General features: G+C 38.8%; 1 protein-coding gene across 2 annotated transcripts in view; it reads right to left on the minus strand.

The window, feature by feature from the left end:
* sbf2 (SET binding factor 2) overlaps nt 1-16,350 on the minus strand; it is a 116,131-nt gene that overhangs the window by 10,726 nt on the left and 89,055 nt on the right. Inside the window, exons 27-34 of one of the 2 annotated variants that reach the window (XM_042486090.1) lie at nt 15,796-15,992; nt 15,346-15,486; nt 13,294-13,377; nt 9,915-9,989; nt 6,593-6,771; nt 5,940-6,116; nt 5,365-5,466; nt 39-224 (exon numbers count right to left, since the gene is read on the minus strand). In XM_042486090.1, coding sequence (XP_042342024.1) covers nt 39-224; nt 5,365-5,466; nt 5,940-6,116; nt 6,593-6,771; nt 9,915-9,989; nt 13,294-13,377; nt 15,346-15,486; nt 15,796-15,992 — 1,141 coding nt within the window. The remainder of the gene's footprint in view (nt 1-38; nt 225-5,364; nt 5,467-5,939; nt 6,117-6,592; nt 6,772-9,914; nt 9,990-13,293; nt 13,378-15,345; nt 15,487-15,795; nt 15,993-16,350) is intronic. The other variant, XM_042486169.1, reaches the window with a different exon arrangement.

Consider the following 16,350-nt stretch of genomic DNA (forward strand, 5'->3'; position numbering starts at 1 on the left):
GTATAGAGAACTGTATGGGTTGTGAAGGTAAACGTCACCTGGTGCACACAGTCCAGGAACTGCAGGAAGATTGGTGTAAAGCCACCGCCCTGGCTGCTGGGACTCAGGTTGCTGCGCTGGCTGAACTTGTGACCAAAAGACAGCCACTCTTTCTCCAGCAGCACCTGGAAACCCTCCAGAGTCCGGTAGAAAGGATCGCTCAGCAGCTGCACCAAAGACACCACCTGCAGGTTAAAAGTAAAGGTGACAGTGATGTATGAGAAAAAAACGGGTCAAATTAAATACTTATTTGTATTAACAAGCATCCATCAACAAGAAAAAAATAATTCTGTTCTGTTTTGTTTCTGTTTCTCTATTGTGGCATGTTTAATCCTCTTGCGAAAAAACAAAACAAAATAACACATTTTGAAGGTACACTTATAAAGTTTGGTTGATACTGTTCCTCCAGGAAAAGGCTTTTGTTCAGAGAACAGATTTGATGGAAAAGCTGACCTATGTTTTAAGAATTGAACAAGACATTTTTGACAGAAGCAGGGACAACATCGAACAAGACAGTGAACAAGTGACGCTGTGGCTACAATGAAGTCGTAACGGATACGGACAGTTTGTGGAGCACCTGCTACAACACTTCATTTCCAATATAGTCAATAAAGAAGACTGGACCAGGCTGGTGGTTATTCATTAACTTTATCTTATAGTGTGCTGTGGTCTGGAGATCCGAACTTAACCATATTACACAAACTCTGTAGAAACGTTGAAGTTTCACAGCAGTGAGCTGGGGTTCAGAAACTGAGGAAACAGTCCTACACTTCCAAAAACACAAAAATCACTATCTTGTTTGCCTTACATAACCCCATGTCGTGTGTGCTGTTGGTGTAGCAGTAAAAAGATACATTCTGTGACACATCCGCTCTGCAAATGGTCTGTATCTGTTACATCTTCATTGTAGCCAAAGTATAACCAGTTTAAATACGAAAACCAAGAATGTGTGTGCCTATCTGAGGCTTGTAACAACATGTAGTTTGGTATTGTATTGTTTGCACTAATTTGCTGATGACTTAATGAAAACATTTTTAATGAATCTTGAATGAATTTTTGAAGCAAGAATAAAAACTAATATTATTTTAGGAAAAACATTGATGTATTTATATTATTTTATATAACATAATCATTTGTCAGTGGTTATTAGAATATTAACTAAGATGTTAAATGAGCAGGAGATATTACAGTTGAAAATAAACTTCTTTTTATGGACAAACCAATGGTATTGCCATTTCTAAATAACCAAAGACATGTTCTGTTTCTTGTTATGGTATCTGACATGATGATGATTATGATCTAACATTTATTTTGATACTAGCATTTGTGCAATTAGAGGAAAACATCAGCTCATGAGACCTACTGAATAAGATACTTCTCATTATGTTAAATGAAGAGGGTAAAAGTCCCTGATATTCTGATAAATAAGTTTGATCATTTTACCACTAAAGGAATATGGCAGTTGTGTCTCCTCAACCGTGCAGGAATCGTTTTTTCCCAGTTTGTCATGCATTATTATAATTCAGTATACGTTCTTTCTTTCTTGGATGGGGTGACTTTACTTTGCATCCCTTTAAAAGCTGAACACATCTTCTGACAAAATGACATTAAACCGTTCATCTGCTATCAATTACATTTATATAACATTGTAGCAAAGTCTTCGGGCGGACTTGAGTTCGCTCCACTAAACACCAGTTGAGAACCACTTGTCTACACATGCAGTGTGCTTGGCCTGCTTCCCTACCCGTGTCTCCTTCAACACAACTAATGAGCCCTGACGCGTGTGGAATGAGCGAGAAAAACAGTTCATAGCTTCCTCGTGAGGTTAAAAGAACATGCAGCCCTGAGTGGTCGGGATAGTTTCCCCGCGATCCCGGAACTGAAAGGAGCCCCTCAGATTATTGTGAGATTATAACGGACTGAAGATTTAAGAGAGGAGCAAGACATGAGAGAGGAGAGCGAATGAGGGTTATATGGTAAAAATGAAAGCAGGGTTTTAGAAGGAAAGCAAAGACGGTTCTGCATCCTGTCTGCTGGGTGTCTATGGTCCGTGGACGGAGGCGGGAGGGCCAGAGCATATGGAGGCCATTTGCCTGTACGGGCTGAACAGGACCGGGCATGATGGAGCCAGTGGCCCGTGGAGAGAGATGCTCCGGGCTGAACACGTGCCTGGCATGATGGATCCACAAAGTGTGCTTTTAAACAGCAGCCCTGGGCTTCGCAAACCCCGTAAACACATTTCGAAGGACACACGCTTGCAACACAAACATGTGTGCTTTAACAGATCAGCACGGAAAATATGATCTCAGAAAGAAAACATGAGATCGATCAGATCGAAAGTGACTTTTTGTTTACATGCCGTAAAGTCAGAACCGTGAACTTAAGAAATCAGCACAAATCAGTGAGACCTTTTCATTATCTGTTTCTGCATAGTTGGGTCACCAGTGACTGAGCTGATTAGAAAATGAGCACAAAAAGCAGGTGTGCCAGATTTATGATTCACACATGGCCCATTAAAAAGCGCAGTCTGACTCTGTGGAGAATCCCTCAAAGAGTTGTTGACAACATTGAGGGCAGAGTACTGTTTAATAAACTACAACACCAGTACCAATACCAGTGCCCTTTGAGTGATACCAATCCCAGCAGAGTACCTCTTTTGATACCTTTTCTTCCTACTTCATTTGATATCCCAGGGCTAAACAATAAAGGCTGCCCAATTCAAGTAAAAAGCCATGAAGACTAATAAATCTTGCCTGTTTGGGCAGAAATGTTTTTTTGGTTTTGTTTTTTACCAAAAAGCTTATTTTTTCAAATCTGACAGTGGAAATGCTAAGGAGGAGCCATCTTGCTTCCTTCTCATCTTTTTTGAGAGATGCACATGCGCAGTATTGATCCGCACTTGCAATAAAATAGTATTGGGTAAAGACCAAGTATTCTGAAGTGAAGCCAAGTGAGTATTTCAGCTTTTCAGAAAAATAAAGGTTTAATTGTGTGGCATCAGAGTATGTGGGCAAAATAAAGATGAAACATAACAATCAACTGTACTCTTTGTTGTAATTTGATAACTGCTTATAAATAATAATTTGTACAGCTACAAGTAAAAACTTTGGGCAAGTAGAATTTTGGCTGACTTAATCAAATACACCGCGCTCGACTTCACCGCATCACAGACTGTATGAGCTATAGCTGCTGCCGTGGTGGGCCAATCACACGGTTACAGTGATTGGCTCAAGCAAAACCATACAAATAGCAATTCTTTAAAATCTGGGTACAAAAAGGATCAAATGCATGTAAAGTTTGACTTGAGAAGTTTTGCTACTACTTGACAACTATACAACTACATCGAGTACTGATTACCAGCCCAATCAACATAAAAACATTTAAACTATTATTACAGCTGCATGATATCACGCCCCCCAAAAAAAGAAAAGAAAAGAAAAGCTAACAATTTGTTTATTTTGACAGGTTTTGCGATATGAGTCACAATTTTAGAGGGAATGATAATTTCTGTATTTCATTTTCGGTGGTAAAAAATCATAATAATGATAATGTCATTTTTGCAAGGGGTATACCAAAAATGCTTCATTTATTATGGTATGTTGTGACACATTTTACCTTAACATAAAAAAAAATTGCAGCTCCTACAATTTGGATATCACACTTGACCATATTTTAATTAACTGTGCAGCCCTAACGATAATTATTATTTGAGTTACTTTTTTCTGCTTTAAACCTAAATAATGATAATGAAAGGTGACGGGACAGTTCTCGCAACAGCTTGAGTACAGTTGCACCAAAACAGTTTGGCTTTTGTCTGAACAGCTGTCTATATATATATATATATATATATATATATATATATATATAAATATGGCACTCTTTATCTAAGGTATTCTTGGATTAAATGGTTGTATGGCTGCACCTGGATCCTTTAACATCTTTTATATTTGTTGGTTTGTTTTATATCAAAACCAATAAGAAACTGTGATAAAAGTTACTCATTATGTAAACAAGCATTTTATAAACAGTCAGCAATGAAAAGTAATTACTTCATCTTTAACAAGTGATATTTTTTTTTTACATTTTACAATTACTGCCTGCACCCACATGCAAGTTATGCTTTCATTAAAACGTCACAAAATCTACTTATGCCTGGCCATTCTATTTGTTTGGGCCGCTAGAACTTTTCCATTGGCCAGCGTGCCTCTCGTTATTGTTTCAATTAATATTCTTAACTATGGAATTAGTATTTAGTTGAAACAGTTTTCAGGAACTTAAGCTTAAGTTAAGCTACTTACGGGACTGGTATAGGAGTAGATTATAAAAACTGAGTGCTCATGGAGCGTAATTTCATTTGTTGGAGACACAAGGTTCAGGGTTGCAGTTTTATCTGTTTCCACTAAGAAAATGTAGGATAGTTAGATTTTTATTTTCGCTTTTGATTATGTTTAGGTATGATTAGTAGCTCTTATTATTATTATTTTTTTTTTGAGCACCATCAAACCCTTTTTTCTTTGTGACTTGCTTCGCATTTTTGTTTGTGCCAGTTATCCAAACCCCTTAATTTAGTTAATAAATAATTTTACTTCACCAAAACATCTGGTTCTAGGTTGCTCCCCTCCCTTTATGAGCTTGGTCGTAACACTTACTTCAAATTTTGGCAAAATATGGTGTGAATCAGTATGTGTTCTATCAACTTAATGTTTGCAAATATATTCAAGGAGGTCGAGACAGAATTACATAACTAACTGAGTGCCAGTAACTCCGACACATCTCGGCGTTTTATTGCCGCTTCCCACTCAGGGTGGTGCTGGTACTTTTGTTTAAATGATTTAATGTGTTTCTTTTGATTCATGTGTTCCCTGTGGTGTTTTTTATCAACTGCAATGTTAACAGTGAGGGGAGGGAAACGTAAATAGGACCCCCACTGGGGAAGTTTTGGTTACATACACTTAACAACCTCCGTCTTCTTACGCCGTTGTTCATGGGCTTTATGGTGCAGCGAAGGCATGTAATCATGAGTGGCGGCATGATGTCAATGTTTTGTCTCCATCAGCATTTGCAGGAACCAAAATTATTTTTTTCATTTTGACAGCATTCCTACCTCAACTAAGTGTAAAGGCTTTAGTATTTCGTAATATTTCCTTTATGTTCTAATCTCCCATATTTCCCCAGTTTTATACCCCAAATGAAATGAAAGATGAACAGGTTAATGGACACATACCTACAGACAAACTGCCCCATGCTTAACTTCCCCATTTCTCTGACCAACATATTGTCTTACTTGTGCGTTTATTCACAAAAGTATAAGAGCACTTTTCTCACTTGTGGAGTAATGTCCCAGCCGTCCTCCAGGCTGAGGAGAACAGATGAGCCGCTGTCCAGAAGCTCCACCAGAATCAGAGCCAGCTGCAGGATCTTGTGAAGCTGTAGGAGATCAAAATATGCGCATGTGAACATGTACAGCGTACACACACGCACACGCACACACGCACACACGCACACACGCACACACACACACACACACACACAACACACACAGAATTAATCCTCATTATACAAATGTTACCATGTTTGGTCTACTGGTAAATTGCTTGCTGATAGCTGCTTGTTGCCTGTGAAGGGTTTCCCACAGATAATATTTTTCTATGATATGTTCGATGTACGGATGAAGGCTGCAGGGGGTCAATCAGATAACCAGCATGATAGGAGCTTTCCCTTGGGAAAATGGCTTCAGAGTGGATTTATTCATTATGTGAATCTGATACACAGGATGAGCAGTATGAGTGGACTGCTGGGTCGTTCTCACACAATTGCTAGACTCTGACTCGCTGTATTACTGTTAATGTGAATCCTTGTAAACTGGGGGAAAAAACGGTGTGGTTTGTGTGTTTGTTCACCTGCAGAATCCATTCAGAGTCCTCCAAGGCTTTGAGGAAGGAGTCCTCCGAGTCAGACGAGGTTGCACTGGGAGCGCAAGCTCTCAACAGCTTTTTAAAAGAGGCCTTCACCTGCCGTGTGTCTGCAAAGTCCACCGGCACCAGTTCACAGTTTAGAGAGGAGTCCATTCTGAGGCCCTGTTAAAAAAGAGAGAGAAAATAAAGTATATTTCACTTCATTATTAAAACTGCTTACTTACACACACACACACACACACACACACACACACACACACACAAATACACAAATATAATATATATATATATATATATATATATAATATATATATATATATATATATACACACAGGATAAAATGAAACTATGATGATTTACCACAAAATACAACATATGCATGCACAATGTTATGTATTTCACAGAATTATTTTAGTGTTTTTCATACAAATTAAACTGTCAAAGTTTGGGTTAGCTTGGTTAAGTTGACCTCAATAATGATAATGAAAGAAAACAAACAAAAAAATGTACATTATAGGCATCGTAAAGTAGACTTTTTTGAATAATTGCATTGTAATTAGACTGACTGAAGATTTACCACAATTTAAATAAAAATTACCTCTTGGCTCCCAGAAAGTGGCTTTTTAAAAAATTCTCACCCTTAAATGAGACTTTTCCCCAAAGACGTAGAGGGCAGCTTGCTGTTTCAGGAGCTGCGCCTGCAGACTGCTGCTACCTGCAGGAGGCGCCAGATCCTTCCCTGCTAGTCTGGCACCCACGTCTGCTGTCAATGGATGATGGCTGAGTCTGCTGCTGGAGCGCAGGCTAGCCCACACGCCTGCAAACACACAGATACAAACAAAAGTTATTAAAATTGCTTACACACACACACACACACACACACACACACACAGGAGCTGGACTGTTCAAATGCAATTGATGTACACATGCTGTCAAACAAACTAAGACTGAGTGATGAACAACACAGGACATGTGGACAACATTCACATGCAGAGCAGTACAACAGGGATTATGTAAAGGCTTTCATTCTTTCAGTCCACCAACAAAGCAGTTGCCTCTGCAAGTCGGGTATGTTGAGATATTAGAAGCAGAAGTTGCTGGAATTTCTTTGCAAGTCAACAAGTCTAGGAGAACATTTCTCCGAAAACCAGCATGCAATACCTTCCAAACAGCTTGAATCACTATCAGGAGGGACATGATTTTTCAAAGTAATCACTTTCAGCCCTTCTGAGCTGCATTTGTTCGGCTGTCAAACTGCTGCTAATGTCGGCTTCGGCAATCAGGGCACTTATACAAGAGCCTCATTAAAGTCAGACAGAAATCTAACTGGAGTGTTTAATGATATACTTGACATGGCATGTCTTTCAATGCGACTATTTCCGAAGTCGACACATATTAGAGCTACGTAATGTCTTACTAACTTACAGAAAATAAAGTTGCTGTTGTGTTACCTTATGTGAAAGGTTATCCCTGAAATATTACTGTAACTATCAATTTCATGGCCACAACAAAATTTGTTGACTTTTTCAAAACTTTCAATTATTTTTTACTAATGTCATGACTTTTCCAGCCCTGGAAAATGATACTGTTAAATTCCATGACTTTTCCAGGTTTTCCATGACCATGGGAACCCTGTTTGTACGACTTCTTAGGACTTTTTTAATGCCACTTGTAACCAAAATGGAAGGGAAAAAAACACTTATGGTTAGGGAAAACTTTACATAAAACATGACTTTTTTGTTGCATGGAAGATACAGGGGAAGAAAAGAGCAAGGTAAAACCAAGTGTGTGTTGGTGGTTTCTCTTGGCGATTCTGTGTTTCCCACTTTGCATGTGAAATTAAGCTGCCTTAATAACCATGGTGCAGAGTTTGAAAAACTTTTTGCATTAAATGCACAAAGCCTCTTATGTTTTGCATTGTACCGTTTTCAGCCATGGTGTGAAATCTAGTTTAAATAGCCAATTTTTGTTGAATCTCCACTTCCTCATGTCACCCGGGGTACAATTACAGCAAGCTAGCAACTAGCGGATCCTCTGCTCTAAGCATAACGGAGGGAAACAAAAATATTTTGTCACCCTGATATGCGTGAGTTTAATGAGAGATGCATTTGGTAAATTATCTTTAAAAAATAGATGCTACCAATTATTATAAGATTTTACAATACAATGTCAGAAAAAAAACTAATCATAGAATCCTGTATCCCATGTCTTATTTTTTTAACACTTTTGAAAGAACAACTTAAGACATTTCAACACAAATGAAGCGCCTATTTTTAGATTCATGAATTTCATGCTTTTTGGCATCCACGGGAACCTACAGCATTAATTTTCATTTAGGTTTTCCTAATCAAAGAAAAAAATCCGCAGTGCTTGCCAATGTGGTGCTAATGTTATCATAACAGGATATTTACCTTTCAGTAACAGATGTGCTCCTTTGTTGGGAAGCGTTGGCACTTGTGTGTAATGTCAAACACATGGCATTATTGAAATTTAAGCTTATGTTGTGCAGAAAGATGTTTCAGTATATCACTCCTGTTTCTATCCTTTTTTTTTTTTTTTTTTAACAGATATTACAAGCAGCCTTACTTTATCTAGTAAAAACAGGCTGGCAAAGCTGGTCAAAGTGGCAGGCCAGGTGACTGGGGTGGAGCAGTCAGCTGCAGGATATCTATAATACACGGGTCATAAGTAAAGCCCAACAAATCCTGACCTGTCCCAACCTTCGCTGAGTTTAATCTCCTTCTTCGAACCAAAACAAAACATGCCAGAGCTTCTTTTATTCCTGTTGCCATTGAAAAACTTAATTTGCTCATCTAATCTGGCAGTCTGTGTACTTTCTGTGGGGTAGATAGATTTCTACATTACGTCCTGGCTTAATACCCTAACCTTTAATTATTTATTTTTCTGTGATCTATCTTAGCCTGAGTATTCATTATTATTTATTTTACCAACTGAATTGCACTTTATTTGACTTGATGCGCTTTATGTGCAATGTCTGAAATGATCCAGCCTCTGACTCTGTTGAAGTGGTTGAAGTATCCTGTGTTTCACTTGAAATGTGGATTTTCTACATGTTTGTGTATCTGATGTTGTTTTGCGTACTTGTTGTGTCTTGATGGTTGGTGCTGATCTAATCTCCCTTGAACTTGACCAGCACTAGTGTCATCTTTTTCGTGAAATGATGCCCCACTTTGGACAGTTTCTCTGTCTCCACCATAACTCCTTGCTGCAAGTTTCCAGCAGCGTAGGTGTATGAGTTTGACATAGCTGTTTTGCAACACGCAACTGTCAGAAAAACATGCTGACATCGATAAGAGGAACCAATGAGCTCAGTCATACGATCCCCATAGATCAGACAATTTGGAACCAGTTCTCGACTTGAAATGGTTCTTGATTCCCATCCCTAGTTTACACCTGATACTACACGTACTACCAAGACTAACACAACTGCAGTTTAGACCTGATATGACAAAGAGATAAACAGGCAACAAAAACAGCATTTATGTGATTTCTGAATCCTTCTTTTTTTTTTGAGTCACATTTACAGAATTTTCAAGACTGGCTTCATTATGCTGCAGGATCACAGGGGGCTCATTTTGTGTGATTCATGACTGGTCTGCCATGACAAACAATTTCCTTTCCTCCTAAGTCTGGACCCGGCTCGTAACTGACCACAGTTAGCCTGCTGAGCCAACACATTAACAATAGAACAGGCCACATTAGAGCAGCCACACTGGTTTGAGAGAGACCACAGCTCCCAGAGGAGCAGCCACAAAGTCAGCCATGATTAGTACTATGTCCAAGAAGGTCTTTGTAAGGGGTTTGCAGCAACGTGCAGTGACCTGGTTAGTGAGCATATGTAGGTTAGAGAGAGGAAAAAGGATGAGGCTTGGAGGATGCGTTAGAAATATAAGAAGCGCTTTAGAAGGACTGGCGGGGAAAGAGACAGTTTGACTATACCTTGATGTTGGATTCGCTCCTTACTGGCAGGTTTTTGGTTTGAATGAGTGAATAGTTTATCTCTGTACTCAAGCACTGGTTGTTTGTACAGTTGGGAGAGAGATAGAGAAGATGAGGGCAGGGAGAAGGGCATGGAAAAAATAAATCATGTCAACATCATATTGATAACACCACCTGCTCTGCTAACCACAAAAACGTGCAAATGAAAAGTTACTGTTGAGGGCCAAAGATTGGACTGGTCCACATAAAGTGACGGAGTAAGAAAGTCTTTGTTCTTTCATGATCAAGAGAATGATTGTCATAGCATGCATGAATATGTTTGTTCATGGTTATGATTGATGGTGTGAAGACAAAGTCGTTGGTGCTAGTTTATTTGGAACAGATGTGACACGTTCTGGTCCAGAAACGTCTGTATCTGTAACAGGTGCACCAGACTGGACTCACAGTTTGCATGTAGGTGGAAACATGTTAACAGAGGCTGACTGTGTATTTCATTGGATTCACTACAGTTATCGCAATTTGCAGACACTTGTTTTGCATAGAAAACTTGGTGGAGTATACATAGAAATATCGCAAACAGGATTTACATAAACCATAACTAGGACTGTGATGGGGAAAATCAAATGTAAATTTAATTTTATTTTACAGAAATCTCAGTGAGAAAGACTCAGCACTGAACTAGAGAGCTACACTGAATTACCTGAACTTCTGAAAACAGATGGAGTGACTAAAAATCAATTCTTGAACCCTATTCGCATGGGACTAGTACGCTAGAGGACATCATGTACAAAGTAATTTAGACATGAACCCCCGTCGTCTGTGCTTTGTACGGTGTATTTGTTTGGGATAAGCAAAGTCCACGTTTTGCTTGTATTTACTGACATTATTCTCCAGATATGTTGTGTACATTTCATTTGTAACTCCACTTTGCATATCACAGAAACACTACACAGCATCACTGTCTTTTTTTAAAAATGTGGGTTAAACAAACAGAATTATACTGCCTCATGTTGTCACCTGTCATGCATCTTATCATTTTTCAAAATAACGGGTCTTCATGCTGTGTAGCAACATGACCCTCCAGACCCAAAATGCTGTCAAAACTGTCATTTATAAATGCCAACACAGTCTATGCAATTCTCGATTCAAAGAAGCACAAAGAAAACAAAAAACAAAATATGACCCCAAATCCCAGAGATGTAGATTCACAATGAACTACTATTATCACATAACCCCTGTGTTTAACATAATACGGCAGGTACTTTGCGGTCAAATCAAGATCATAGATGCAATTATTAGAAATTACTAGATGTCCCCCAGGAATAATAGCCCCATGTTAATAGGGCTTTAGAAAGAATACTAACGAACTAAGAATACTTCACTAATTTCTATATTGTCATTTTCTATATATCATTATATGATTAAGAAGTGTTTAGTAGTTGTGCTTTATTGTTTATTGATTGTTTATAAAGATCCCCATTGGCTGAAGCCTAAGCGACAAGCTAGTCTTCCTGGGGTCCAAAACAGCATAAAATTAAATTTGTGTTACAGTAAACTGCACTCCCCGACATTTTTATGATTTCTTAGTAAATTTATCACATCAGCCACATGATCCTCACATCATCATCATCATCATCCCTGCCTGCTGCACCCCTTTCTGTGGAGATCTTATTATGTCACTACATCTCTTTTCATTTCCAATAGAGTTTGTTTAATGCCTCCCCCAGCATTAAAAATATGATCGAATAAGGACATTACAATGTCCTCAGTAACAGACAGTCTATCGAAGAGCTGTTATCATCAGATAAAAAAATGTTTTGAAAAAAAAAAAAGATCTCTACAGTGTGACATATTTTCTGACCCTGGCAATCCCAGAAAAAACAGATGACTACAGCTGCTCCACTTTCTTAGGAAATCTGAATCAAAATATAATGTAACTCCTGCTTCCAAGAAGGCAAAGAATATGTGAGTGTTAATCCTGCACCTTAATCCAGGAATAATCACTAGATAGTGAGTGGATCAAACATCGGACGGAAACTCTGGTCTTATAAACAATCAGAAGTGATGTGTCATCCTTATTAGTGCTGAGTCAGATTAAGAACTCTGTTTTCCTTTGGCATGCATCTGACTAACACCTCAGACATGCGCTGACACCAAGCACAACGTTTGGCTGAGACAAAACACTCCGTACGGTTTCCTCAGAAGAGTTCAGATTCCAGTTTACACACTCATCATGATGTGTCACTTTAATGGCAAATTAAGTTTTAATCTGTGAGATTACATTTACAGTAATAGTAATTTGCCAGAAACACTACAGGTCATGGTAACTAAAAGGTTCACGTGGCAGTGAGTTCCTGTTATGAGAATTCAATCCTTGAACTTCACAAAATGAACTGATATTTTTAACAAAGTGTATTTGTACATATTTCTACCTAATATCTTCACTTTGAGGACTAAAATTAAAATTATTTTCAGTTTCTGTTTATAGTGTTCTTTGCCTCTGAGAAAATGACTGAGAATACTTGACCACTGACTGTTTTTAGTAAATTCAGAGTGTATTATTTTATCATACTTTATATTACTCCCGAAGGCCTTAAAGTTCTTCTACTGTATGATTCCAATATTTTCACAAATACTTTAAGTCAGCATTTATTGTAGATCAAGCTAATTATAGATACATTGAAATATATATGGCACTGTTATGATTCACAATTTATTTTGAACATTAAAGGGACAGTTCACACTACAATCAAAAATACGTATGTTTCTTTTATATGTAGTGCTTTTCATCAGTCTACATTGTTGAGTTTTCAAATGTATTTTTACACCTCTATGGTCGATATCTCCAACACTCAGCAAGTCACAATCTACACTGATAAATAACACTACAAGTACGAGGGAAAAGACGAACTTTTGATTTGGGAGTGAACTGTATCTTACAAGATTGTTTGCCTCTTGGATATGGCTCATAAATGTATGGTGCTTTCTAAAATTACATTAATCATCTTTTAAAATACGAATGCTGCCTCAATACTATCTGAATGAGAAACAAATTCCTCTTTATCTGTAATGAAGCTGCAGAATTTTGTCTTCCAGAGTGTGATTTTGGCTCATTACCACATGGTGACACATTCTCTCATATTTCTTAAATGTGAGATCAAATGTGTTTAACAAGAGAAACATGAGAGAACATGTGCTCCACGTGGACAAAAGAGAGAGCATCAGAACATCTGGAAAAAACAAAAGCGCTGGCAAAACAACCCCCATAAACTACTGTTATCCTCCAAAATATGAGCAAAAGATGAGACTCTGGTGTTTCATATTTCAGCTGAGAGTGGGAGGACACATGCGGATGTGTTGAGTAGGAAACAACACTCACCTCCTCTGGTAAAGCTGTTTGAGAATGGGAGGTCTAGATGGACAGGAGCCATCTTTGGTATCCTGGACGTCCTCCTGTCACTGCCTGAAGACAAAACATTCACACAAAAGGACATTCAAACAAGTAGCAGATGAGGTGACAGATTCAGGAAGGGTTTTTTTGTAGTACAGTGTACACACCAAATCGTAAACAAGACAAGATGAAAAATGTGCTCTCCCTTCATCTAAATAAGAAATTGAAGCTGATTGCAGTGATTAGTTTTGCCTTTTGGCTCAGCTTGAACTCATCGTGACACAGAACAATTGAGCTAAATCCAGTTTTCCTATTTAGAGTCCATAATCTGATCGGAGAATTTTAAACAAGAGAAACATGATGGTGGAGTGAGCAAATGTGTGTGTGCATGTATGTGAACATGCTGGACACAGCCTCAGTCCAGCACAGTGTACTGTATGTGGTGAAGTATGTTGAGGACGAGAGGGGGTGGGGGGGTGAGGGGGGGTAGAAGTCAAAGGAGATGAATGGGCTGGGCAGTGACCCCAGGTTGTCCTGTGATTCTTACATAACCTTTTATTGTACAAATTTCCTTCCAAATGTTGCCAAATATCAGATACAGTATTTCTCCCACACAGTCTTTTTCTCTCTGTGTCATAAACACACACACACACACACACACACACACACACACACACACACACACACACACACACACACACACACACAGAAAGATAAGTAGGTGAAAAATAGCTGCGGAGCAGAACAAACACAAAAGGGAAGACAGTGATTGCCTGATGGCGGAGAAAAAACAGAGCTCCAGTTAACAAAAATAACGAGTGCAACTCTGCAGTTTTTCTCTTTATCAGAAGAAATGAACTCTGTGTGGCCTCTTGTCCCTTGCAAACAAACTCAGTTTTTTCCCACGGCAGAGCGGAGGCCATTGCACAGCGAATTCAGGTCAGGTAGCAGCATCAGGTGACGTAGCTTTGGTTCGAGGGAACTAATGATCCCAAAGTTAAGCCTCACATGCACTTACTGCCTGTGGACTCCATCAGTTAGTTAGGCTTAATTCTGGCCAGGGTAAAGCTGTGTGTGAGTCATATGGAAGTCACTGGTGCAGCTGGTGATTGGTCAGATAGGTGTAGTGTGGAGATCACTGATGCGAAGACTCTGGCTCAAATGACCTCACTAGTGTATGATGGCAGTGGCCCTATTCAGGATAATTTGGCTTCATCCTTGTACACTGGGGGGAAGTGGACAAGTGTCATCCATCTTTATAAACAATCATTGATCCTGGTGAAGAAGGCAATGCATGTGTGTAGCCTGAGAAGCTCTGCTCAGGGCAACAGAGTATTCTGCCCTGTTTGGTTGAACAGACCTCTCTCATGCCCAACACTTTGACTTGTCAAATACAGGACTAATTCATAACACTAATGGCTGCAGTCCATTCAGGTGTTCTGGTTTCAGAGTTACGCTACTGTGCATGCATGTTTTATGCCTTTACACAGCCAGGGTGTAATGAATAACTGACTAAAAAATGCAAATCACTCGCCTATAAATATATTCATTAAAACTATTCATACCAGCAGCGATGCAAATTTACAACAGTTGCAACAGGTCGGCCGCTGTGCAGACGTCTGTTCTGCAAATTGTGATCGGTTGATTTTTTTTTTAACTCACGTTGCTTTATGAAAATGTAATATTTGCATTCTGTGTGAAACCGCTCATAACAAACACAAAAGTTAAAAAATAAAAAATAAAAAAACATCTACATCAAAAAACATGGTAAAGGCCTTTAAAAGGACACCTAAATGTGGAAGTGAGCCATAATTAATGTTTCACTTAAACTTGAGCTTTTCACAGAAGTTAAACTGTCTTGTTTCAGAACAATACAACACATCAATGTGTGTGGTTTTACATAAGAAGGGTCTATAATCTATAAATGTCCAAACTTTGCCTGATGCATATCAAAACAGTTGACTAGCAAAGAGAACTGAGGTATTTAGCATAACCAAACTGAACATTCAAAACACAATCTCGACAATTTGATCCGTGTACCTGGTGAGAGACCGATGAGGGAGCGGTTGGACAGGGTGTTGTTTCCGTTCATTTTAAAGTAGACAGGGATGGAGTCGAGGATGGCTTGCAGGTACTTCTCTTGTTCGAGACTACTGGACGAATCTGAGGATGAGGCAGGAGCTAAAGGCAGAACACAACACTTGATTTAGACACTTGACTAACTACTCTGAATGAGTCAAGTGTTTTATAAACTAACCATCAAAAGGTTTTTTTTTTTAATTGAGTTTGAGTTTTTTTTTCTCAGAGGCAAAGCCAAACAAGTGCCATAAATCCTTCAAAGAGTTAATATTAGCGCCAATTTCACAAACAAAAAAATGCTCAAATGTTATTCCTGCCCATCAGTTAACTGAAGTAAACTCTTTTAAAACTACAAAAAGTAAAATAATTGTGCCTATTAAATGAGCACTCAAAGCTGCTGTGAATTCACACCTGTTGAAGAGGGGTTCTGCGACTTGAACAGTCCCACCACACTTTTGCCGTGGAAGCCTCCTGAGCGGAGCAGCACAGCTTTAGTGCGCGGATGTTTCCAACACACGACAGGCAGGCGGTTGTGTCTGTAGCAGCGGGCCACTTTGTGCAAACTGCTGTCCTGTACTGCCTGAGGAACCACCAACAGCCCCGGGTAACTAAAGGAGAGAAATGGAGTAGAAATCTTAAAACATACAAGAGTTAAGAAAAAGATTGCCTACCTGTAACAAACAACTGCAAAGCAATTTGTTCATACACCGAGTTCATACACTGAATAAATGGTCTGTCACTGAATTTACAGCAATGATCTGAGTGGAATGATGACTGTCGTAGTCACAGCACATGTGATTTTGTATAATGGTCTGAATTAAGATCTTGTTGTCTCTATATATGAATTAAATATTTGTCCGTTGGTTAAGTACAACTCCCCAGTGGCCTTTTGAGATATCAAGGCTTACAAACCTTCCTGTGGGGCAACAAATCCTTAAAACTAATATGTTTGGTTTTTTTTTTAAA

The sequence above is a fragment of the Plectropomus leopardus genome, chromosome 1 (genome assembly GCF_008729295.1).
Source record: "Plectropomus leopardus isolate mb chromosome 1, YSFRI_Pleo_2.0, whole genome shotgun sequence".
NCBI lineage: Eukaryota > Metazoa > Chordata > Actinopteri > Perciformes > Serranidae > Plectropomus > Plectropomus leopardus.